Source organism: Centruroides sculpturatus, unplaced genomic scaffold (genome assembly GCF_000671375.1).
Source record: "Centruroides sculpturatus isolate CEXI.00-Female unplaced genomic scaffold, Cexi_2.0 scaffold1346, whole genome shotgun sequence".
Classification (NCBI taxonomy): domain Eukaryota; kingdom Metazoa; phylum Arthropoda; class Arachnida; order Scorpiones; family Buthidae; genus Centruroides; species Centruroides sculpturatus.
In genome coordinates, this window is record NW_019385468.1 from 123,344 (window position 1) to 147,892 (window position 24,549).

At 28.1% G+C, this 24,549-nt stretch overlaps 2 protein-coding genes across 2 annotated transcripts in view; one reads left to right on the forward strand and one right to left on the reverse strand.

The window, feature by feature from the left end:
* The window catches only part of LOC111639277 (putative ATP-dependent RNA helicase DHX33), a 60,741-nt gene extending 40,572 nt beyond the window's left edge, over positions 1–20,169 (reverse strand). The window contains exons 1-6 of the mRNA XM_023385112.1: positions 20,053–20,169; positions 14,842–15,002; positions 13,099–13,149; positions 11,997–12,068; positions 6,550–6,657; positions 3,902–3,987 (exon numbers count right to left, since the gene is read on the reverse strand). Coding sequence (XP_023240880.1) covers positions 3,902–3,987; positions 6,550–6,657; positions 11,997–12,068; positions 13,099–13,149; positions 14,842–15,002; positions 20,053–20,074 — 500 coding nt within the window. The 5' untranslated portion in view covers positions 20,075–20,169. The remainder of the gene's footprint in view (positions 1–3,901; positions 3,988–6,549; positions 6,658–11,996; positions 12,069–13,098; positions 13,150–14,841; positions 15,003–20,052) is intronic.
* A 309-nt stretch (positions 20,170–20,478) lies between these two features.
* The window catches only part of LOC111639279 (RCC1 and BTB domain-containing protein 1-like), a 31,995-nt gene continuing 27,924 nt past the window's right edge, over positions 20,479–24,549 (forward strand). Inside the window, exons 1-3 of the mRNA XM_023385113.1 lie at positions 20,479–20,520; positions 20,725–20,807; positions 21,997–22,271. Of these exons, the coding sequence (XP_023240881.1) occupies positions 22,025–22,271 (247 nt within the window). The 5' untranslated portion in view covers positions 20,479–20,520; positions 20,725–20,807; positions 21,997–22,024. The remainder of the gene's footprint in view (positions 20,521–20,724; positions 20,808–21,996; positions 22,272–24,549) is intronic.

Sequence of the window (24,549 nt, forward strand, 5' to 3'; positions counted from 1 at the left end):
TATAATTTGCATTAATAATTTATTCATTATAAAAACTATATGTAGTATATTCTACAGTACATCAAAAGAACATATTACAAAGTATTATCAGAAATAAATTTTTTAAAGATGTATGTGCCTAATATTTAATGATTTAAACAATGACAATATTCAATTATCCAGTAAATGAATTATTCTAAGATAATATGAGCACAGTAGACTTCTATACAATGCAGGGAATACATTCTACATTATAGGAAATCACATTATATGAGAAATGCATTATCAGATGATTTTATGAAAGTTTAACTTGTATTATATGGGGGTTCATTGTATACATAATCCATCCTTAATTTAACAGATTATAAGAAGAGTAGTTGGGTCCATTAATGACAAATATCTGTTACAATCAGGACTGTCAAAAGCTTGTATAGGAAGTGCCCAGGTAACAAATGAAATGTGTAGAATGTTTTGAGAACTGGGGCTAGTGTAAATTTGACAATTTCAATCTTATTTTTGTTCAGAAAAAAAGGGGAGAATTATTTTATTTCACAAATACAGTAAAGGAACTTTGTAAGATTTTCCCACCAACCTTCCATGGGTGACACAGCTTCTGAAAAAACTACTCAATAAGGAAAATGAAAAAAATTGCAGATTGGAGCAACTGCCAACTTTATCAAATATGGGAGCAGCAGGGGAAAGACCCCAAATAAAAGCTAGAGGATGGATTACAAGATGGAGAGTTTGTCTTTCCAGTTCAAAAATGTGTATCCATCCCGCCATACTCTTCTGATCCTTGAGTTCCTGAGATTTCTACCAAATCTTGGCTAATCCAACTTTACTACTGAAAACTGTTTAGAGGACTCATCATCCCCAAGCTTTCCCCTCTTCTGAATGTCCTATCAAACCTTTTTATCCAAGTATTTATCAACCCACATATGCAACTGTAAACACACACACACTCTCTCTCTCTCTGTTCCACATACTTTTAGCATTAGTCTCTCCTGCTAATTCTATTCCCTTGTAAATTTTTAAACTTAAACAAATAAATTGTTGTTATTGAACAATTTAATGTGTAGTGGAGTGCATTACTTCCAGGCTTCCTGCCTCTCTAAAATTTCCTTTTATCTCTTACTCCATAAAAGTCCTACATATATGGCTGCTCATGCAGTTCACAGATTCCTGAGCTGAAAAATCACAGGTGGTGTCAGACCTGATCCGAGGGGGTGCTGCCATCCGGTTCAGTTTCTTTATTAATAAAACTTGGTCTTAAAGATTTTATTTTCTGTTAGTAAAAATGTCATTAATTTTAATCACTATGAGCCCATAAATTTTCTTTGGGCCTGGGAAAAAAATTCCCAGATTCCCCCTCAATGGCCTTGGTTACATTGATGGACTGCTAAAATATGTGGTTCTAATATAGCAGCAAAGTAACAGCAAATAAATATCCAAGTTAAAAGCAGTCGTAATTATAATAGTATTTTGTATGAAACTGAAAAAATAATAAATATTACATAATGAATATATTGAAATGTTTAATCATGAACATGATCCTAATTTAGCAATGAAGTACAGATAAATGCTTAAATTAAACAGTCTTAAAAATAATAAATAAAGACAACACATTTGCTATAAAAGCTTTTCTTATTAGTTATTACATTTAATATCAGAGATTATTTCTTTATATCATGTGACATAAAAGCAACTGAGTCACTTTTGGTTAACTTTTACAAGTGTTCTAGCTTCAAATCTATTGTTAAATTAATCTGTTTCGACTTAACACTGTAATCAGAATTCTTACTACTAACTTTTGGAGATATTGTGGTGGTTAGATATAAAAAAAAATCCTTTTATTTTGAAAAGACAACAACAAAGGCCGCTTACTTGTGCAACACACACAAACGAATTAATTGAATGGTTTCTCCATAAATCATGTTACGAGCATAAAAATATTGCATTTAAAGCAATTTTATGAATTATAGTACTTTTTTAAAGCAGATAAAAATTTTGTTTATATTAATTCTTTTTATGTCTATGTCCTGAATATTTTCCTTTTATGTTTCTATATTGTCTACTTGAACCTTGTTTATAAATAGGACTAATTATACTGGTGTAGTTTCTGATTAGTAAAGAGAGAAAGTCTTAAAAAAAACTTTACTTCTATTTTTTCATGTAATTATAAAAAAGTTTTTCATATATTTATGAATATTTTTATTTTATTCTATTTGACCTTGTTTGGTATAGCCAAAATCTGATTATAAAAATCAGTACATGTTAATATAACAAAACATAAATATAAAAACAATAATATAGTACTTTATGCATATATAACTTACTGTAATATATACTTTATGCAATTACACATATGATATAAAAATTAAGTCACATTTATAGAATATATTATTTCTTAACCAATGATCACATGTAATAGTGGCAATTTTGTACGTCTACTAATTTTTTCAAAGGCATTTTTCAAGCAATTGACTTACTTAGCTGTTCTTCCATGCTATCCATTGTGTAAAAATTTTGGTTAAAAAAATTTTTTCCACTTATAGGGTCTCAAAAAAAATCACTGCATAAAATCACTGCCTTACACATGCAATCAAGCACAATTTTTTTTATTGTCACATTCATATGATGGTGATTTTCCACTCTAATGGTTATTTTTGGTGGCCTGACATCATCAAAAATCAAACATGATGTCATGGCGGTCTTATATGATTGCCATAAGAAATAGTCATGATATCACAGATGTGCCTGAAATAATAACATGTATGGTCTTCAAGTTGCTAGGAGGACTTTAAACACTTGTATCTTTAAGATAGCCTGGAATCTATAATCTTCAATAATTTAAATGTTTGCATAAATTTATTTTGTGCCAAAAAATACAGAAAAATCATTTTCTGGTCCTTTTCAAAAATATCTTATCCATCCTATCATTTATTTCCAGGTGAATTTTTACATTAACCCATAATATTGCAAAGTTTAAAGGATTTTTATGAGAGCTCCATCAAGGACATTTTTCATAATGGTCAAATTCAAGGAATGGCAATTACATGCAGTGTAATTAAATGTGAGAATTCAACAGTAAATTGCCATCTTACGCATGTGATCCAGTAAAAAAAAAAAAAAACTACATGAGATTGCAGGTTAAGTTAGTTTACTAATTTTTTTCATACATATAAGTACTTCCAACTGTCTTTCCTTAATCTCAAGAATGGAGTTAGATAGATGAAAGTTGAGACCAGATATGAAAAGATTAGGGGCAAGAAACCCCAATTAACTATATACAAACTTCTGATGAAAACCAGAAGTCACATTATTTGAATTAAAAAATTTATGCTTAAAAGGAGTTAGATAAATGACCAGCACAATTCTATTGCTAATGGAAAAGTATGAAGTACAGAGGCTAGATAATACTAATTTGAGGTGGAGAGCATATATTTTAAATTAAATTAATTAAAAATTGCAGCCCGGCATTGTGATGATGTCACAATAAATAACTGCTCATTCTCATTTATAAATTTTATAACAATATCTTTTATAATTACGTTGATTTTATTAAAATCATAACAAATTTTATTACAGTTTTACTTTTAGATAAATTATCTCATAGAATAATAAGATATTTAATTTTTGTTATTACATTAATGTTTAACAACAATTAAATTAATATGATTATTGAATCTAAGAATCTAAATTAAAATCTCACTTAGATCTAATAATCTAAACATCCTTAAAACTGGATATTTATTAAAAAAAAAAAAAAATTTAAAAACTTTTATGTGGAATTATGAAAAAAACTGTAATTATAATAAGTTAGCTTATTGTAATCACACGATGATTTATAATTGACACTGAAGTAGTCTAATCATTTAGAGTTTTAAATTAAAAGTGTATTAACAAATGTAAATAATCTCACCCTTCTTCCTCATTTCGATGAATTTGAAAAACAGTAACTAAAGCAGCAAATACATAGTCTTCGTGTGGCTTAACAGTATAAAATATCTATAAATAATTTCATAACAGTAAAATTCTAATTATTATTTTTAAAGGAATAAAAAAATCATATTTTTGAAGTATTGAAATAGTGACATTGAAAAAATTTAAAGATATAAGTTAAAGTTAAGTTGTTATTTTAAAATATGGCTAATATTAAAATTTCATTTCTTTACACTAAATATTACATCAAATTATCAAATCATTTACTTTATAGTAATATAGAAAACATAAGTAGTAAGTACTGTAAAATGAAAAATATTCTGTACTAGGGAAGTTCTATTAAAAAACACATAAAATAATAATAAAACTGTTATAATTTAGTAAGAGAAAACTAAGAATATTTTACTTCAGTATAATAATTCATTTTGAATAGTTAAAGAATTTTTAATCGTCTAAACAATCAAGTTACATTTTAATTAAAAATATCATTAAAACATCACCAAATGATCGCCTAAATAATCGGGCTATAATTTTGTTAATTTAAATAATTAACACAAAATAATTTTCTACTAGAGGTATATGTTAGGCACCATAGCCCAATTATTTAGGCAATCGTTTGGTGATGTTTCTATATACAGGTAACCCCCGTATAACACGACACTTCTATAGCACGAATTCACTTTAACACGGTTAGAGAATTGGGAACATCCCAAGTATAACATGGTGATTTTATAGCACAGGTTCACTCTAACACGGTTTGGGAATTGGGTAAAACTCTCGTACAACATGAAATGTAATAAGGGGTGCGTTATTTTATACTTCCGGTTAACTTTATGCGAGCATTCTAACTGTTTTTGTGTCTACTTTGAATGCTCTTTCAACAAATAATCCATTTAATGGTTAAATTTTACAATTGGGACCCTTCTTTTGCCTCTAAAAGCTCATTTTAGAATTATAGATTCCTCCATCACGATACAATCGATAGTGCGGGTGCCACCATCTTTCTTTCACCGTCATTCCTAAATACCTACAAACAGCAGTGCACTCCCGTTGCAGAGAGACCACTATTAACAAATGCACCCAAAAACTGTTACCAGTTGATGTGCTCATGCTGAGATCATCATATAGGATGAATAATCCTCTGATAAAATATTAACTTAAATAATAAATAAGTATTTTACCTATGAAAAAAATGAATTATAAATCCGATTAAAATAAGGATTTAACAGCATGTTTTTTAATTTTTGGAACCTAACCCCCCCTTTCGCACTAGTTCTTTGTTTCATATAACACGGATTCGCATAACATGGCAATTCTTTGGAATGTAACTCCAGTGTTATACGGGGGTTACCTGAACTTATCAGGCTTTGTGATGCTTGTTACACTTAAATATCATTGATATATTGATAATGATTCTAATCAATATATTCTAATATACATATTTTCTTATTAGAGATTAGTTTCTATGCATTTTAATAAAAAACTAAAAAATAAATATATATATATAAAAAAAATAAATAAAAATATACAAAAAATATTTTAAAAAACATGTTTTTTCATATTTATCATATTTTCTTTTGAAAAATGATAGGTATGTTTATAATATAACTATCATTTTTCAAAAGAAAATATGATTACTCATAAAGAAGTTAGCTTGCAATTAATGTTTAGACATCATACATTTTTCTGTCTATCTTTATATTTCTTTTATTCTTTTTCTTATATCTTTACATCTTTCTTTGCATGCAGTCAACAAATATAATTGTTTAGTTATAAAAAATATTCTCGGACAATATGCATTTCATTACACAATCATAATTTAAAGATCATATTATATTGAAGAATTTAGAATTTAAGTAACTAAAAATTTTTGCACAGTCTAATAGTCTATTTTTTATAACATTATAATATAAATAAACAAACATCATCACTAAACCTGATATACTTTAAAGCTATACACCAACCAAAGCCAAATATTATCGGGATAGAAACAGCTATAATAATTTATAAGACAATTTAGTGCTAGAGTTAGGCATTAGGCACCATCTCTTAGGTGCATCTGGATGGTAAGCAGGAGTTGCAGGTTCAAGTCCCGCTCCAGGCTGATTCTTTTCTTCCAGTAGTTCTAAATTATTTAATTTAAATTATAATTATTAAATATATCAAGAGATGGTGCCTAACACCTAACTCTAATGCCAAATTGTCTTATAAATTATTATAGCCATTTCTAGCCCGATAATATTTGACTTTGGTTGGTGTATAGCATTATAATATAACCCATAACAACAGAAATATTTGTTATTTTATATTGCAAGATATATTTATAACAAATTTCCAAACTACAGTGTATTCAACATAAAACCAGCTTCATTTACTGTTGACTAAGTTTTGAAATAAAACTAAGTTTTTTAATTTAATTTTATTTTGTTCCTTTTTCCAATATGAAGATTACAATAATTTAGTCAATCATGAATGGACTAAGTTTTGAAATAAAACTAAGTTTTTTAATTTAATTTTATTTCGTTCCTTTTTCCAATATGAAGATTACAATAATTTAGTCAATCATGAATGGAGCTGGTTTCATGTGGATACTCTGTAATTTCATACACATAAATGTTGTATACTCACTTCAACAGGATATTGCCTTCCTTCTATATAATATACAGGAGAATTATTAAAATACTGTGAGAAGTGGTCTACATCCATTGTAGCAGACATAATAATTACCTGTAATAGCAAAATTTAATGTTAAACTATCAAAATTTTACAATAATTTGACAATGCTTTAACACAAGACATAAAAAAAACACAAGAATAATTTAATCAATACAATTTGAATTTGGATCTTAAGACATTATTTTTATTATTCTTAAAATAATCATTAAAATTATGTTAGATGTTTTATACTAGTGATGGGACAATACCAAAGTTTCTCCCGATTCCAATTCTTTTGAATATGTATAGCACAAATGGTGGAATATCAACACCGTAGTAATGTAACACCAACTCATATCTCTAAGCCTGTAACGGTTCGAAAACATTTGTAACTGGTAGAGAGTAAGATAATACACGCACCACTAAAAGGCTTAGAGATACGAGTTGGTGTTATGTATAGCACTTTCTAAAGTTTATTTTAGTTTAGATAAATTAACGATTTACATTAAAAGCACAGTACATTCATTAATTAATAAACATCAAACTGAAGAATGGAAAATGATTGGGAAATCAAGAATCAATCTTTCAAAAGATTGATTCTGGATTTCCCAATCATTGTGAAAATTCTCCATTTATAAGAGGATGTGCATGCTTTCATTGTGTACTACAAATCACATACACTGAACCAATTTACGGTGTGGTACGATCAACAACGAAAAAAACAAATGTTTTCAAACCCCTTCTGGGCTCTTCATCAGGTTCCTATAGTTTTAGCTCGTAAATTCGATTAACGAATGCCGTTAAAATAACTTTGTTCGTGTACTACAAAATAAATTTGTAATCTTATTTTGGATAAAGTTAATATTGCAAAGAAATTACAACTAATTAATTCACTTTCACTCAAAGAACTATCTCAGCATGTCATGTTGGATCTCCATCTTTGGAAACTGTTTCATTGGCCAATGCAATGACTGTGAAAAAGGGAAGATAAATGGAAAGATATGTTTTTTCCATGCTTCTCGTAATGGGCATGTCTTGCAAATGATTTAACTCCATCATATTTAATACTAAATGAGGTTTGGCAAATGAGCCAAACAAATATCATTGACACAAGTTAACTGATTTTTGAATTCATTCACTCAAGCCACAAATATCTAGACCAACCCAAGTTGAAAAATCAATTTTTAAAACTCAAAACAGCATTAGATAGTGTAAACAAGTATTTTTACTCAGAATTGCACAAATCTCATTTGAAAGTTTAACATATTACAGCACATCAGTGAATCATAATAAAAACTTTCATAATTATAATGAAAAAGTTGTTTTATCATTAAGTAAACATGGTAGATATTAAAAACAATTTTACATAATATTGTTTCAATTAAAATATAATTTTGTTTACATTTTAAATTGTTTTGCCAACACTTAATTATTTGTTTCACTTGAAAATGAAACATTTTTTAAATTATGATATTGACAATTAAATATTAGTTTATTGGAAACTTTCATTTCAACAAAGTAGAAAGTACAAGACCCCCCCCATACATGAGGTGATAATCTAGTAACCATGGTTAGAGTTTGCTGTGACCATGCTCAAATTGTCCCTTTTTTAGGGGAGATATGGTGACTTCAGGTTGCCATCCGGCTGTCTTGACCAGCAATCTGTATTCTGTATCTGTAACAGAAGTGTACAGAATGTAACAGAAAGGTGTGTAAAAAATTTGAGAGGTTGTAGTGGGGTTAATTTTCTTATAAAATGTGGAAGAATTGTTTTTAAGAATCAGAAATTATGATGACATTTTCTCAATTCTGATACCCAAAAACTGTCTGATTTTTCTGATTCTCAATTCCAATTAATCGTTCCATCACTAGTTTATACCATTAAATATCCATCTAAAGAAATATAAAAACTCCTCATATTTTTCTTCTCAACAATGCAAATTCAGAACTACTTCTAAAAATTCAATACTTTATTCTTAGTTTTCAAACTAAACTTCAAACTCAGACTTTGTAAATCAAAAATTGATTTTTTTTGATAATTCTTAAAAAATAAACAAACTAGAATTCTTATGACAAAAAAAGCATTTGCATATTTCTAACACAGATAGTGCAATGAATCAAAAGCTCTATTTTCCGATGATGTACCCATTTATTATATGTTTATCTTCATATATTATATATGAGAATGAATAATAATATATTCTTAATTATATTTGTTCATTAGAATAAATAATAATATATATTTATGGCCCACATATGGCAGTTTATGAAATAGACAAATTACAAGACAAGTGCTGCTTATAAGATATTTGTTCTAGAAGAAAATTCCAACCAAGTAAATGACAGAATAAATAAAGTTTACTTAATCAAGTACTTTTATTTATTTTTGTAAACAAATATTAAATAAAAATAGTAACTTCAAAACTAAAGTTTTACTTTATTATGTATTTACTCTCGTTGAGAAGAATAAAAACTTAATGGAANTTGGAAGCAATTTGTAATTTAGTGATATACATTTTGGTATTAAACCAAACTGGTGGCACCTTAAAAGAAAAGTTAACTGTATGTGTACCTTGTGCCAACACTCTTTTGCTCTTAGAAGAGTAAAGAACCATCAGAAGAAACTACAAGAAAATGGTTCTTTGCTGTTCTAAGAGCAAAGAAACGTTGGCACAAGGTACACATCAACTGTTTTCTTTTAAGGTACCACTGGCATGGTTTAATACCAAAATGTATATCACTAAAATGTAAATATCATTGTTAAATTTCAAAGTTGAATAAAAATAATTGCTAGGCAACACCTTCAACTGGAAAAGTTTAGGAATTCATTCAAACAATCTACAAAAATAAATCTTATTTAACAATTACAAGCATTTCTTTTTATTTCAAATACTGTCAAACATTTAATATTTAGAACTCCTAAAAGACATGTCTCAAAAATATCCAAATAATGTAATTTTAAAAAACTTAAGCATGCAATTTATTTTTTATAATTATTGGAACTTCATTTTTAGACTTATTACAATAAAACCATGATTTAACAGATAAAATTTAACAGGTAAAAATTAATACCCTGTTGACTTTAAAATCATTTTATATGTAATTAAATTAACGGGTTTATTTATTTTATTTTATTTTTATTAAGAATCACTGCTTTTAAATTCACACTATGATGGGAATATCTCAATACATCATCTGAAATTGAATAAATAAGATTTTTTTTTTTGTCTTTTTTGTTAAATTTAAATTTTGTTTTCTTTTTAAGAACTTTATTTATTTGTTTAGTTAAATACAATTAAAGTGACAAATTATATGCCTTTGTGTCCTTATGTTTAGTACTTAATTTGTGTACAAGGACGCAATTTTATTACCAGGACTTATTATACTGGTGACTTTGTTCTGCAATTTAAGAAAACATATCAGAAAAAACAGTCTTTCAGCAGGTGAAAAATAAAGATTGTTTTTTCTGATATGTTTTCTTAAATTACAGAACAAAGTCACCAATATAATAAGTCCTAGTAATAAAATTATGTCCTTGTAGACAAATTAAGTACTAAACACAAAGTGTATTTTCAAAGAAAATATTTGTTTATTTATTTCAATTTGAAATGTAAAATAATCAGGTTTTACTGTATTTTTAAGCAAGAACAGTTAAGAAATAATCAATTAAAAAACACTCATCTAAAAAATGTTTTAAATTTAATGGATTCATTCAAAATATATAGAATTTACATGTGACTTAAATATAAAAAATATGGACTATATTTCTATTCTTAAAATTTGGTTTTAAAATTTCTGAAATGAAAACGTTTGAAATACTAAATTATAAACCTAAATTATTATTATTATTATATGAATGTCATGCACAGATGATACTGGTGCCAAGTGCTATGCAAGACTAAAGCCAAAGCATAGCTACCCAAACAAATGTAACATTAAGCTGTGTTATTGATGTATGTGTCAACATCTAGAATCTTCCTAATAATGTGATGTGTGTTCAATATTGAGGCTTTCTGTAGTGCCATGTATATGTTTATGTTATGATTTAGTGTTTCTAGACTTTTGTGTAGTGTATGTGGTATAACACCAGTAGAAGAGAGGACAACAGGTACAATAAATTCCTTATCCATTCTCCACATCTGTCTTATTTCTTGAGCAAGTGAAGGATACTTATTGATTTTCTCAGTGTGGGAATTTTTTTATGTTATGAGTGATTGGTACAGAGATGTCTATTATATAAGTGATGCTACTGAATTTGTCATTGAGAGTGATGTTGGGTCTATTGTGATGAATTGTTTTATCTTATATTTTGTGTGTGTCATTTCTAACTCAGGTAATTTTTTAATATTAATTAATCAAATTATTAGCTATTTCATATCAACTAGTCAATGATATTGTCACTTTCATTCAGTATTTCATAAGATCAATTAATTATAAAATTATTTTGTACATTCCTAACTGTGTATAATGCAACTGATAATGAGAAAAAATATACTGTATACAGTAAACAATTTACTTGAATTAAATACATATTTGTAAGAAGTGCGATATTCCCCATTTTTATATATATTTTTTTTAATCCTTTACAATTTTAATTATTTAATTGCTCCTTCCTCTCTTCTTGGCATGTTGTGAAATTTCTGATAGTTGGATAATAAACTGTTTTATTGTAATTTGTCTTTTTAAAATATTTTGAGTTGATATTACAATTTGAAAAAGGGGGATCCTTAGATCAGTAAAATAGGCGAATTTCCTCCTACAACTTCAGTTGTTGTTCAGGATACAGTTAAGGTTTTAACAAAGTTCGAGAGAATACATAATTAGCAAAAAATAGTTGAAATAAAGTGATTAAACAAAAATTATTACAAATATCATAAATAACAGTTCACAAATGCATATATAGAGATATTTTTTGGAGGGGGGAAATGGTCTTCACAATTTGAAATTGATCAAATTCATAATGAAATGCTCGTATACACTCACGCCATCTATTGTAGGATAAATGTACTATGCCAGAAATGTGGGAGTGTATTAAAAAACTTTCCAAAGTTTCATGGCAATCGTACTATGCCAGAAACCTTCACAGGAATATATTAAACAACTTCCCAAAGTTTCATGGCAATTGGATAAATGGTGTGGTAATGCATGAAGGACATACAGACAGAGAGACATACATTCATTTTTATATATATAGATATATAGATTATAATGCATTCCTCAGTCTGAATGCTTCAGTATCACACAAATGTGAAAAAAAAAAACACAATCTAAATAAAACTAAATAAATATAAGTCAACTTTGTAATAATTGATAAAATAGTATTTTTTGTTAAAATTATATTAATTATGTTAAATAGAACTACTGTAATAAAATAATTTAGACACATCTATTTTATATACATTATGACATACAAAACTTACCAAATTACTAACTGCTGTATTCCTTTCTAAAGCAACTCGTTCAGCAATAGTAATTGCTGCTACTCTTCGAGGCTGTAAAAATAGTATTCAAAATTATGATTAGTATATATAATAACTATAATTATTATATATATTATATAATAGTTATATATATAATTATAAATTAGAACACATGAGAGCGTCAATCACAAAACATTAGGGTTGGACCACTTGAAGGTGGTTAGGAACAAAGCATTTCGTATTTATATAAACTTAGTGCCCATTCTATTTAAATAGGGAGGTCAAATTACAATTCCTTAAAAAGTTTAATTCACTTTTTTAGTATTGTAGAGTGTAATATAGTAGTGTAATTTAGTCAGTGGAAGAATTATAGTTTGATAATGAAATATTATCTAAAAATGCCATTTTATAAATATTTAGTGTAGAGCTTCTGAGATTTAATATAACTGAGAAAATGTTATAATATTTAAAGTGAATTAAACTTTTCAAAAGAAACTGTCAGTTATTAAAAAAGTATATTATATATATACTGTACTTTTTCCTCTATAGCAGAGATCTCCAACCTTTTTCTGAGAAGGACCATGTGAGCTGTAAAAGACAATTCTAGCAGCCTCGTATGAAAGATTAGATTAAGATTTCTTTTATTTCTGAATAGCAAAGGACATAAATCAATGAGAAGTTTGTAAGTACTTTTTCAAAAAAGTCACTGAAATTATATCTAAATATTGCAGCACCCAATATTTAGATAATCACTGGATGGTGATGTTCAATATTTTGATTTTATATATTTCATTTTAAAAAAAAATTTAACCATAAAGATATGTAGCAAACTTCTTAAGAATTTTAACATTCACTTCTGATAGAGATTTGTAAAAATTTAACAAAGTTCCTTCTTTAAATAGGTTTCTATAAAATCATTTGCAGCCAGATCTATTAATTCCAGGTTACTTTTTAAAAGTTTATACAATATGTTTTGAACTAGTTCAAATGATGACAAAATTGAGTGAAAGGAAACTCTGTGGGCTATGTAAACATGCTTTGATAGTCATATTTTGCTATAGGTTGGAAACTCTTGTTCTATAACATTTTCTTATTTATTTACCTGTGTTATTCCAATTATCAAATCTTTCTGAATTCCTGATTGATAAATGTACTGAAAATAAATTTAAAAATACATTTCAGAATTATTTATATTAAACAATTCAATTTCTTAAAAGTGTATAAAAGACAGTTATTTTTCTTTATTATAAAATGGAACACAACAATTATGATACTAAGTCTCACACAACCTTTTAACATAGCAAAAAAGAAAGTTTATAAACCTGAGAATGGTCTTTAAATATAACCAAAAGCATTAGTTATTAAAGTTTTTTGCTGCTTTAAAATGTTGTGTGAGACTTAGTATCTACCAATGCAAATATAAACATCTATAAACCCAATTTTTAGATTAATTCCAAAATGATTGCTGGATTAAATAAGACTATACAGCAACTACATATAGACCAATGTAATCTGATAACCTTCTCGTCAGATTACATTGAAGGTAGTCAGATTACATTGGTCTATAGAATTATATTATATTGGACTATAGAATGTATATCAAGAAATTGTTTACTAGTAATTATATATACAAATGAAAACAGATATTTATAAAAATTCTATTTCTCAGAAACAAAAATTTTAAATTTTAAATTTGCAAGTGTAAAAAGTTTTTTAATAAAATATTCAATGACACTATTAGTATGATTTTGTAGTCAGTAAAAAGAAATATCAAAACATTTGAAAAAAGTGTATTAATTTTTCTAGGAAATTTTATGTTGAAACATATAAAATATTGCAGAAAATCTTCAGAATATTTATTATTAAAGAAACGAAAGCGCGAAATTATATATTAAGAAGACATCACTTATATTTTCCGATTTTATAAACCATTATAAGTTTATTTAAAAGCTTAATTCTAAAAATAAATTAAGCGCAATTTAACAAACAAGAACCAGTTTGAAACCAGTTAGTGTATTTTCTCCTGTTAAAAGAGAGAAGGGGGGAAACGCACGGAAAAAATTCATTAAAAATCTTTTTGTGTAGTTTAATATGAAATTTTCGGTGGTACCGCATCTACGTTTCTTCACTCTCCCCGTAAACAACGATAGACTCTTCCANCAAAATTGCAATGCAGCGTAATAATCAACACTTGGCATAACTCATTTGTTTATATCAGTTTTTGTTGATTTTATTATTTTTTCAAAATCGCAATGCAGCGTAATAACATTTGGCATAACTCATTTGTTTATTTCAGTTTTTGTTGAATCTTTATATTATTTTTTCAAAATTGCAATGCAGCGTAATAATCAACACTTGGCATAACTCATTTGTTTATATCAGTTTTTGTTGATTTTATTATTTTTTCAAAATCGCAATGCAGTGTAATAATCAACACTTGGCATAACTCATTTGTTTATTTCAGTTTTTGTTGACTTGATCCTCATATGTGAATGGTGCCGTTTCTGTTCTTTCATAATCTTCTTTCATATTTCATTTTCATATGAAAGAACAGAAACAGCACCATTCACATATGAGGATCAAGTCAACAAAAACTGAAATAAACGAATGAGTTATGCCAAGTGTTGATTATTACGCTACATTGTGATTTTGAAAAAATAATATAAAGATACAACATGGTTTCGAAATATGAAAGACAATTAAATTTGATTAATTTATTGCATTAAATTACCTGCCATAGTTTGATGAGTAATTTATGCTGTACTTCTAACAAAAAATAATAATTAATAAAATGAATTTAAAATAAAGTTCTAAATATTGAATTTATAAGATATTATATTCTTACCTGTGGAATCTGTGTTGTTTTTCCACATGCTGTTTCGCCAATAATAATAATGCAATTATGTTTAATAATTTCTTTGATGAGTTTCTTTCTCACAGAAAAAATTGGTAAGGACTTTCTTTCAAAAATTATTTGAGTCCTATCTTCTGCCTCATTGTTCATTTCTGCAGTACACAAATAAAATTTTAAATTTAAATATTTAGTATCAAAATGAATACTTTCTTAAAATTATTGACTCCATCAAGATTAAATTCAAGCAATTGCTATAAAAATTCAAGAAGGTAACCTATTTATTTCCAATTAAATGCTTTTTAAGACCATTTCATCTTGTCATCAGATTGAACATTTAACAAATTTGAATGCAGACTTTCACAATAACAAAATGATAGAAAACCCCTGCTAATATGCCATCTGCCAACCACCAACTGTATAGGATGGACAAAAAATCCTTTCAATGTTATTTTTATCTTCAAATATATGCCATATACAGTGTTTCTGGATTTCTGGATTTACATATTTTTGATATAGACCTACATACATCTACATACACTTAGGTACTGTACCGTACATATTATATAACATACAATACACATGAAGTGAAATCAATATAAAAATTATTAGGAGCTAAATTTCATGGAATTGCTATTTTATGAAATTACAGGGGAGATGACTCCTCCTTGCTGGTTTATGCTGTTATGTTGTTAATTATAATAAACTATGATTTGGTTATTCTGGATGCTGGTCTATAAAGATCAAAATTTAATAAAAAATTTTGATCTACTTAAATTTAATAAAAAAAGAATTTAAATTATATTACTATATTATCAACTGATGCATTTAAATTTTAAAACATTTTGTGACTTTAAAAACTGTTGTATTAGTTAAGAAAAAATAAATTTGAGAAAATTCTTAATAATCTAATATCAATAAAATTTGTTTTTGAAATACAAGTACAGTAGAGCATCGATTATCCGACCCCCAATTAACTGTCACATCGGTTAACTGACCAGTAGCCGGCAAATTTCGAATGTTCGCTAGTGATGTAGCATTACAATATTTGGCTATGTCTTGGTTACTTTAATATTATTTTTGTTAAATTTTTGCATGTTTTAGCTGGCAACACCGACTCAAACATTGAAGGGAGGCCAGTATTTAAATGAGACTTAATTTTCTAATTATGAGTGGTGTTTGTTTTGTGAGCATAAAACAATTTTAAAATAATTTTTAACGATACAATAGCGACAATTATTATTTTAAAAAAAATTTGTTAGGCTTAACATTGATGAAAATTCAATGCAAAGTTGGTTAATAGCGATATACTAATATACTAATTACATGGGATATACTAATATACTATACTAATAATGTATTTTTTTCGTTCTTTTCGGTTATCCGATTTTTTTCAGTTATCCGACCAACCTGAGTCCCCAAGTAAGCCAGATAATTGATGCTCTACTGTACTGTATTTTAATTTGCTCTAACCTTTCATAATTACCTTTACATCTATAAAACTATAAATCAACTTGTTACACAATCTAATACAAAGCAATTGGTTTCTCTTTGGACGATCATGACTTTGTTGGAAAATCATTATTGGGGCATTTTGTTCATTTATATACTTAATTATCTCAGTTTACATAACAGATACCATTTTCATTATTAATCTTACTTAATTATACACAACAATTTTTCTGTTGACATTAATAAATTTTATGTTACAATTTTTTATAATTGGGCTACAATTTTTAATCTGTAGATCTATAAGTTCCCACTGGATCTGTCTCTGTCTGTCCTTCCTTAATCTTGATAACAGAGTTAGATAGATAAAAGTCAAGATCAGATATGGAAAGATTAGAGGCAGGAGGTCCTGATTAACTATATTGAACTTCTGATCTGGATCAGAAGTCATGTTATTTCAATTCAAAGGTTTTCTCCAGAACAAGTTAGATAGATGACAGTTGTTAACAGGAAAAGTACAGGGGCATGGCTTTGTTGTTAACAGGAAAAGTACAGGGGCAAGACTACTAAACTGAGAGCACATATTTTAAATTAAATCAATTTAAAATATGATTAAAAATTGCAGCGTGGCATCATGATGCTGTCACAATAAATAATTACTCATTGAAAAATATCTTTCCTTTGAATATTTATCAATACTATATCTTATTTTTTACATCAAAAATATCAAAATTCACAATCAATTTTTATAATATCTTAAAAAATTGCCGCTTTAATCATTGTGAGAACATTATGATAAGGATGGCCTAACCACTGTAGTTATTTCATATTACATTATAATTATTGAATGGATATTTTTTTTATAAACTTATACAATCTTTATGAAATAATTTATTTTTATGCATTAAACAAACCTTATAAATGCTCATTGGAGAATAAGAAATTTTGCCCAAATGTATCATCATAATTACATAAACAAATACAGGTTTGCAATCTTTTATCCAAAATCCCAAAAACCAAAGATTTTTTTATGGAGCATTTTTACAAAGATGCCATTGCTACTGTTCATCTCTGTCTCATGATTAGACAATCATCTCTCCTAGTGTTCTGTCTATGGCATTCATCACCTGACAGCATGTATATGTGGCAGATATATGTGCTGGACATATCTACTGTTTCCAACATCTCTTTTCAGTCAGATCAGAATGGTCCAGATGACCAACCTGCTTTCCTCAACTTGATGAGGAACCTGTCTCAAATTCTATCAGCTGTGCATAATGTCTTTAATTATTTTGTGCAGGCATGTCTGATGTTAGAAGATTTCCAAACATAGTGTGAGCCGCCAGGAAATTCCTCTCCTTTCCGGCAACAGGTCAGTGACCTTTCTTGTCAAGGATGGTGTTTACGTTCCATTACGCGTTACGCGAGTGGAGGAGAGTCAGAGGGGTCAACAATAAAACGATGGCACAGTCAAATAAAAACACCATTTTTAACAAAACAAGAGTTTATTTAACTAACTAACAAAATTAAAATTTCAAAACTCCTTCTAATTCGCATATGAGAGAGAGAGTTTACAATAAAGCTTTCATACCTCCTGAGAAACCATCAGTGTGATAATTCTTCGGTAAATTGTCACAGGTTCTAAGGGTTTCGGAATAGGTCTGGCGACTTCTTTTGACGAACTTCAAGCGACTCCCTGATCAGTGACTCTCGTGAGAGGGGAAGGAGGATGCCTTTTATGCTATTTGTGGTGGGAAAATTAGTCAGGTGATCAATTGTTTTAGCAGGTGTGGGGTTAAAGGTGGAGGAAGAATGGCAACAATATGACGAATTTCGCCCATAAGTGTAAACTATGCACGGGTTCATCGTGAGAATGTTTATATTAAAACACAAAAATCTCACGGAATTTATATTTTCATTTATATTTCATTTCTGTAGGTAAGGATTAAATTCCTTTCGTGAAATTAACTAAATTTCGAATCTCACAATAGTGAGCCTCTGCAAGCATTTTTATAGAATACTGACAGCAATTTTAAGGCACTCTTGTAGCATTACTCGGCATGCAATCAGAGTACAACTGTAATCATTTATATATCTGTCTGAGATATAGCTGTATGCCAAGTTTTGTAGTAATTGAACAATTCTATGCATAACTTATTGTCAATGAGTATATAACAAATGCCAGGGCCGGATCATCGCATAGACAAATGAGACAAATGTCTAGGGCCCGGTTTTTAGAAGGGCCCAGTCAAACTGTCTATTTTGAAAAGATTTGTAAATAAGATAGATTACTCTTCTGTTGGACAACTGTATAATACTGGTAAAATATTATATTATTTAAATATTAACCAAAAAGGTTAAATTAAACAAGTAAAACGGCAAAACCGTATTTGGGACACGACTATGTCTCGGAGACACTACTAAGCGGAATCACTTTGACGCTCAAAGCGGATCTCTTTCTCATTCTCCAATCTTCTTTGGTATCGCTGCTTTTGGGCGCGATCGTTCAAACTTCGCCAGCCACGACCACGAGGTCGTCCACCATGCATTTTCGATGAAATTAACCTATCCAATTTCGAAATTTCTCTCCGTTACGTGTCGGCCCGGGTTGAATTTTTGTCGATGCGTAACGAAAATTTCCCGTTTTTGAAAAAAATAATCGTGGCTATTGTATCGTCCAAAATTTTTTTTTTATTTTGCACAAACAATATACAGTTTAACCTGATTATAACGTCAAATTTTTACTGGTCCCACGATTTTACTATACTAGACAATGTTAAAAAACCTACTTGTAACGACATAAAACCCTGTTTTAATGTCATATTTGAAGCACTCCCAAATTTACAAAATTAGATTACAAATTTTATTTAAGAAAGAAAATACTACGTGTTCAGTCCTAGGGTCAGAGTCCATTTCCTTGAACGACTGTGGGTGGTACTCTCACCACCTGACTTCGGTTTGCCTGTTTGTAGAGAGAGTCGCCATTTTGTATTTTACTTTCACTCGGTTCTCGGTCCCGAGTACCTACAAGTCAGGTTTTTTTATGCGCGCATGATTTGGGCACTTAATACTCTGTGCCAAATTGCAACTCCTGACATGTACTCCTTCATACCTCTAAGCTGGTAACACAGCAAGCAGTACGATTTTATAAACAAGACATAGTCTTGTTGACAATTATTTTTTTTTAAGGTAATATTGTTATTTTACAACAACTTTTGTTAGACATTTAATAAAACAAATTTCAATATTTTAAATTTATAAACAAACTGTTCAAACTTTTCTAGAAAAACTAAAATTTATTGTTGTGTATTAAATATTTTTTATTAATAAAAATTTAAGATTTGTTTTAGTTTTTCACATTATTTAGTTTTGTTTTATTTATTGTTTTATATTTTTTGTCCGCTCTATTTCTAGTGTGAGAAAGGGGGGCCCGTAAGAAGAAAATGTCTAGGGCCCCAAAGTGGGTTAATCCGGCCCTGACACATGCTATATCATGAGATCACATGTGTAAAATCTGTAAAGCTTCTTAAATTCCGTTGCGCCATCTATCTTTACAATAATATACTATTGTTAATCATTTTAGTAATATAAAATACAGAATTATAAAAATCTATAAATTAAATTAATTACACACAGCTACTCTAGATACGTAAGTCATGCTTCATTTGTAATCCCGTATAAAAACATGTATTATTGACATGTTTAAATTCATAAATGATCACGAAACAAAATCATTAAATATACATTAATACTTACCTTTATCTGTATTCGGCTTCATTACATATAAAAAAAAATTAGGGATATATAAAGTAATTCATATATAATTTACAGGTTACACACAGCCATGTGCACGATCCGCCGGACTGTTTCATGTGTCCTATTAAAAGTGTTGCCAATAAATCCAAATTGTTTGCGTTAAATTTATTTCTTTATAAACGTATAATTAAAAATAAACAAAACAAAATTTTATTAATTAATACACATTAATAAGTTTAAAATAAAATATTTCATTTTTATTCAGAATAAATTTATAACGTTTCGGGAAGTAATATCATTTTATTAACGCTTAAAAGCGTTCAATTTCTTAATGAATAAGAAAATAGAATATTTAAAAAATAGTATTTATTAATTTTAAAACGATTTAAATAAAATTATTTAAATAATTTATTCGGAAATTACAGACGAAAAAGTTAGGTGGCGTTTAATTATTTACTTTGTCCTGATGTACGATGTGTAAATTGCTATTTGTTATTGTTCCTATAAAAACTATTTTAATAAATAATATTTTATTAATATAAAATTATAGATTATAAATATTACTATACGTTTGTGGATATATTTTTCAAGTTGTTTTATTGTTCTTTTGATAAAATGTATTAAAATTAGAATTTTCTCAGAAATTTCTTATTAATTCTTGAAATATTTCAGGTAATTTCGTTCCCAGTTGAGCATCAGAACGAATTCTGATAACTTGAATAAAATATTAATAAAATAAAAAGTCTTGAATTCAGGTATGAAAGCAATAAGAAATGACCTTTGACCCAACATGAATACATGTGCTTAATTAAAGATGGACAAGTCTTCCTTGACTTCCTGCTTAATTGCATAATAATTTGCACAATATAAATAAGGATGTTTTATAGTTTTACACTATTGTTTTACAGCTGATTTAATTAATGCATTATTAACAGTGGGTGAAGTTTAAGGTACAGTTACACCTTCAAATGAGACTGTCAGGACTTTATCAAAGCCATAGATATTGATAAAGTCCCAACAGGAGCAAAAAAGTTGAAACGCACCTTTATGTGTGAGTCTTTGCAAGATACAGCCCCCAATTAACACTAAAACTAACTCCAAAACCATCTAATGTGAAAAATTTCTTTATTCGAATGTTTTCAATCATCATAAACAAAATCTTCAGGATCATTTAAGACAGTTGTGAAGATTTTGTTTAAGACAATTGTCTTAAAATCTTCACGACTGTCTTAAATGATCCTGAAAACATTTGAATAAAGAAAACATGAACAACTGAAAACATTTGAATAAAGAAATTTTTCACTGTATTAGGATTAGTATTTGTATAAGTGCAGTTTGTATAGGAGTAATAAGCTAACACTAACGTTAGCAGTCCATCTTTAGTTGTGAACATGAATTTAAATTAATAAATATTTTCATTTACATTTATATATTATTTATTCAGCTTTGTCAATGATCACATAACTTGTTTTTTTATTCCATTGTTTTATTTCTATCTTCTATATTTTGGTTTGATACAATGTAAATAGAATGTTTATGATATCATGAAGGAAATATGAACTGAAAACTATAAAATTTCACAGCTGTAAGATACTAATTGGAAATTTTGTATTTCTTTATTTTAAGATTCCCCTCAGTTATTAATTTTTTAATATGATTTTACAGTGCAGAAGCAAGAAGTTAAGAGTAGATAAGAATTATTCATTTCTAAATACTTGTTTATGTGTTATTGGTTGCTAAAGATATTTTTTGATTAATATAACATAATCAAATTTTTCAATAGTACAAATGTCCATTCAAGAAGAGTATACATAATTATGTACACTTAAAATTATTTTTAAAAATATTGATATAATAAATGACTAATATATTATTTCATTTTATTTAAAATATTTTAAAACTTAATTTAATATTAAAATTAATTTACGATAATTTTATTTCTAGATGCAAAAGAGGTGATATTTTTGCATATATGTCATTGATAGAGTCAATGAGTTTTTTGTATGATGATTGTGGTATGGCAGATATAGATAAATGGCTGATATTTAGTATACTGAGTCGAGAATTTCTCACCAACATTAAAATAGCTTGTGTGTTTGGAAGTTCTGGCAACGAAGCCCTTATTGTTACCAAAGATGATGAAGTTTATGCTTTGGGATCAAACACTAGTGGATGTTTAGGTTTGGGCGATTCACATGGAAGTTTGGAGCCAAGAAAAGGTATTAAATAAATTTTTTTATTTTAATTTTTTAAATATTTAAAAATAAATTGTACAAAATAAATGTATTTTTAAATAAACAACATAATTATTATTATAGTAATTTATACTATTATTATTATATTTATTATATGTTTCTGTTTCATAGATTTTTTTAGAATGATATGTCATTGCTTAAAATTATAAAATAAAGATAAGAATATATTTTGGAATAAAAAATGTTTTATAATGAGTATCATAATTGCTGAGCTCTCTTATAGGAAATTCTAAGCTAGAAATTTGAATTAAGAACTGAAAATTTGCTAATGTGTTTAATGTATTAATGGCTTGTGTTTCACACATTGTTTATTATTGATTATAGTTAACATAGTCTCTCGCTAATGCAGTTATAATGCAGACATGCAGTTACACCTTCGAACAACAGTCTCATTCGAAGGTGTAACTATACCTTAAATGCAATCATACCCATTAACTTATACCCATCAATGCAATCAGAGAAGTGCTAGATTAGCAAGAGTACAGGATTACTGAGAGTGTATAGATTTAAAGACAAAGAATGATGTGACCAGTCACTTTTTACTACCAATTTTTTTTGGAGGCAGGTGACAAATAATATAACATGCTGAAATGAAACTCAAGAAAACAGGATATGTGACATGACTAGCATTTTTGTGAAAACAGGAGCACATGGGCAATTACACTAGAGGGCATATGGATTATTGAAGGCCATATTAACTAGAGTCTACTTTATATTACAAGTTAATGGGCACCCAGGATGGTGAAAGGGGTTAATTGTTGTATGTGGTGCAGGGCAGTTGTGGTGGTCACTAAGGCAAGAATTCCATTAGATAAGGAAACTATATAACAACTCACAAACACCTTCTGTACTTATTTCAGCAGGTATGCTTATTAGAAAAACAAACGTTTTGATCACTTTCAGAGACATTTGTCAGATTATTATGTTTCCATAAATTGAATATGATTAATCGTAAAATTTTAAACAGAACATTCTGTACAAAATGTGATGATATTGAAATTCAAATATAACAATAAAAATTACAAAGTATGTAAAAAAGTAACAGTAATAACAAAATGTAATGTGTGTAATGACAAAATACAACACAATCAAAAATTTTTAACTGGTGCAGAACTTTTTAATACAGTTGGAGATAGCCTAGAAAAATTAAATGTTGTAACATACACACTATAACAAGAGATTGTGGTGACAATATTTATAACATTGTGCTAAAGTTTACCACAAACAAAGCTAACAAATCATTGTTTGCCGTGCTTGTGATAGGTTAATATTTTCTTTACTATTAATGCAGCCTCTCTTGAATATTATGGAAACATAATAATCTGACAAAGATCTCTGAAAGTAATCAAAAATATTTGTTTTTCCAATAAATATACCTGCTGGAATAGGTACAGAAGGTGTTTGTGCATTATTAAAAAAAATTAATTTAAATATTAAGAACAGTATTTAAAAAGTCCAAAATACTTTTAAATTAAAAATAAGTGTTGTTAAGTATAGGTTCATATTATTTCACTCTCAAATACAGTATTTCCTGCTCCAAGATCCCACCTTGATGTGAGCAGGCTTGCCTGGCATTTCTGGTCAAGAGGTACTGTACCTTCTACACCAGGAATGGAGATCCTTTTTGAGCCACATATTAAGCATACTTAGCTTTAAAGATGTTTATGCATGCCAAAGTTTTAGACTTCAAATAACAATATTTAAAGAAATTAAATGAATATGCTTTAATTAGACTAAATGTAAATGGCTAAGTGAAAAAAAGGGACAATTGAGTGATAAATCAATAGGATGATTGAAAAAGACAGATGATAATCAAAATCATATGATACATTACATACTAGATGATTTCTCCTTACATGCCTTATATGTTTGCCATCCCTGCTCTAGACCCTGTGAACTAAGTCAGCAGCAACTTTGCTACCACTAGGGTTACCCATGCTAAACAGGTCAGAGGTTAGGGACCAGACTAAGAATCATAGGATCATTAGCCCTCCATATTGGGGTTGTGTGTGGGACTAACTACCCCATGTAAAAATTCTACCTTGTTAAAAGAAGGCAAAAAGAAAAAGTACAGTATTTAAATATGTAATATTTTTTTATTTTCATCATAATAATAGTCATAACTTTTTATAAAATAAATGTTAATTATGAGTATTTATTTTTATAGTTTACTATTATTAAAAATTTTTTAATTCTAAATAATTTTATTAGTAAATCTATCTAATAATTTTATTGGATACAG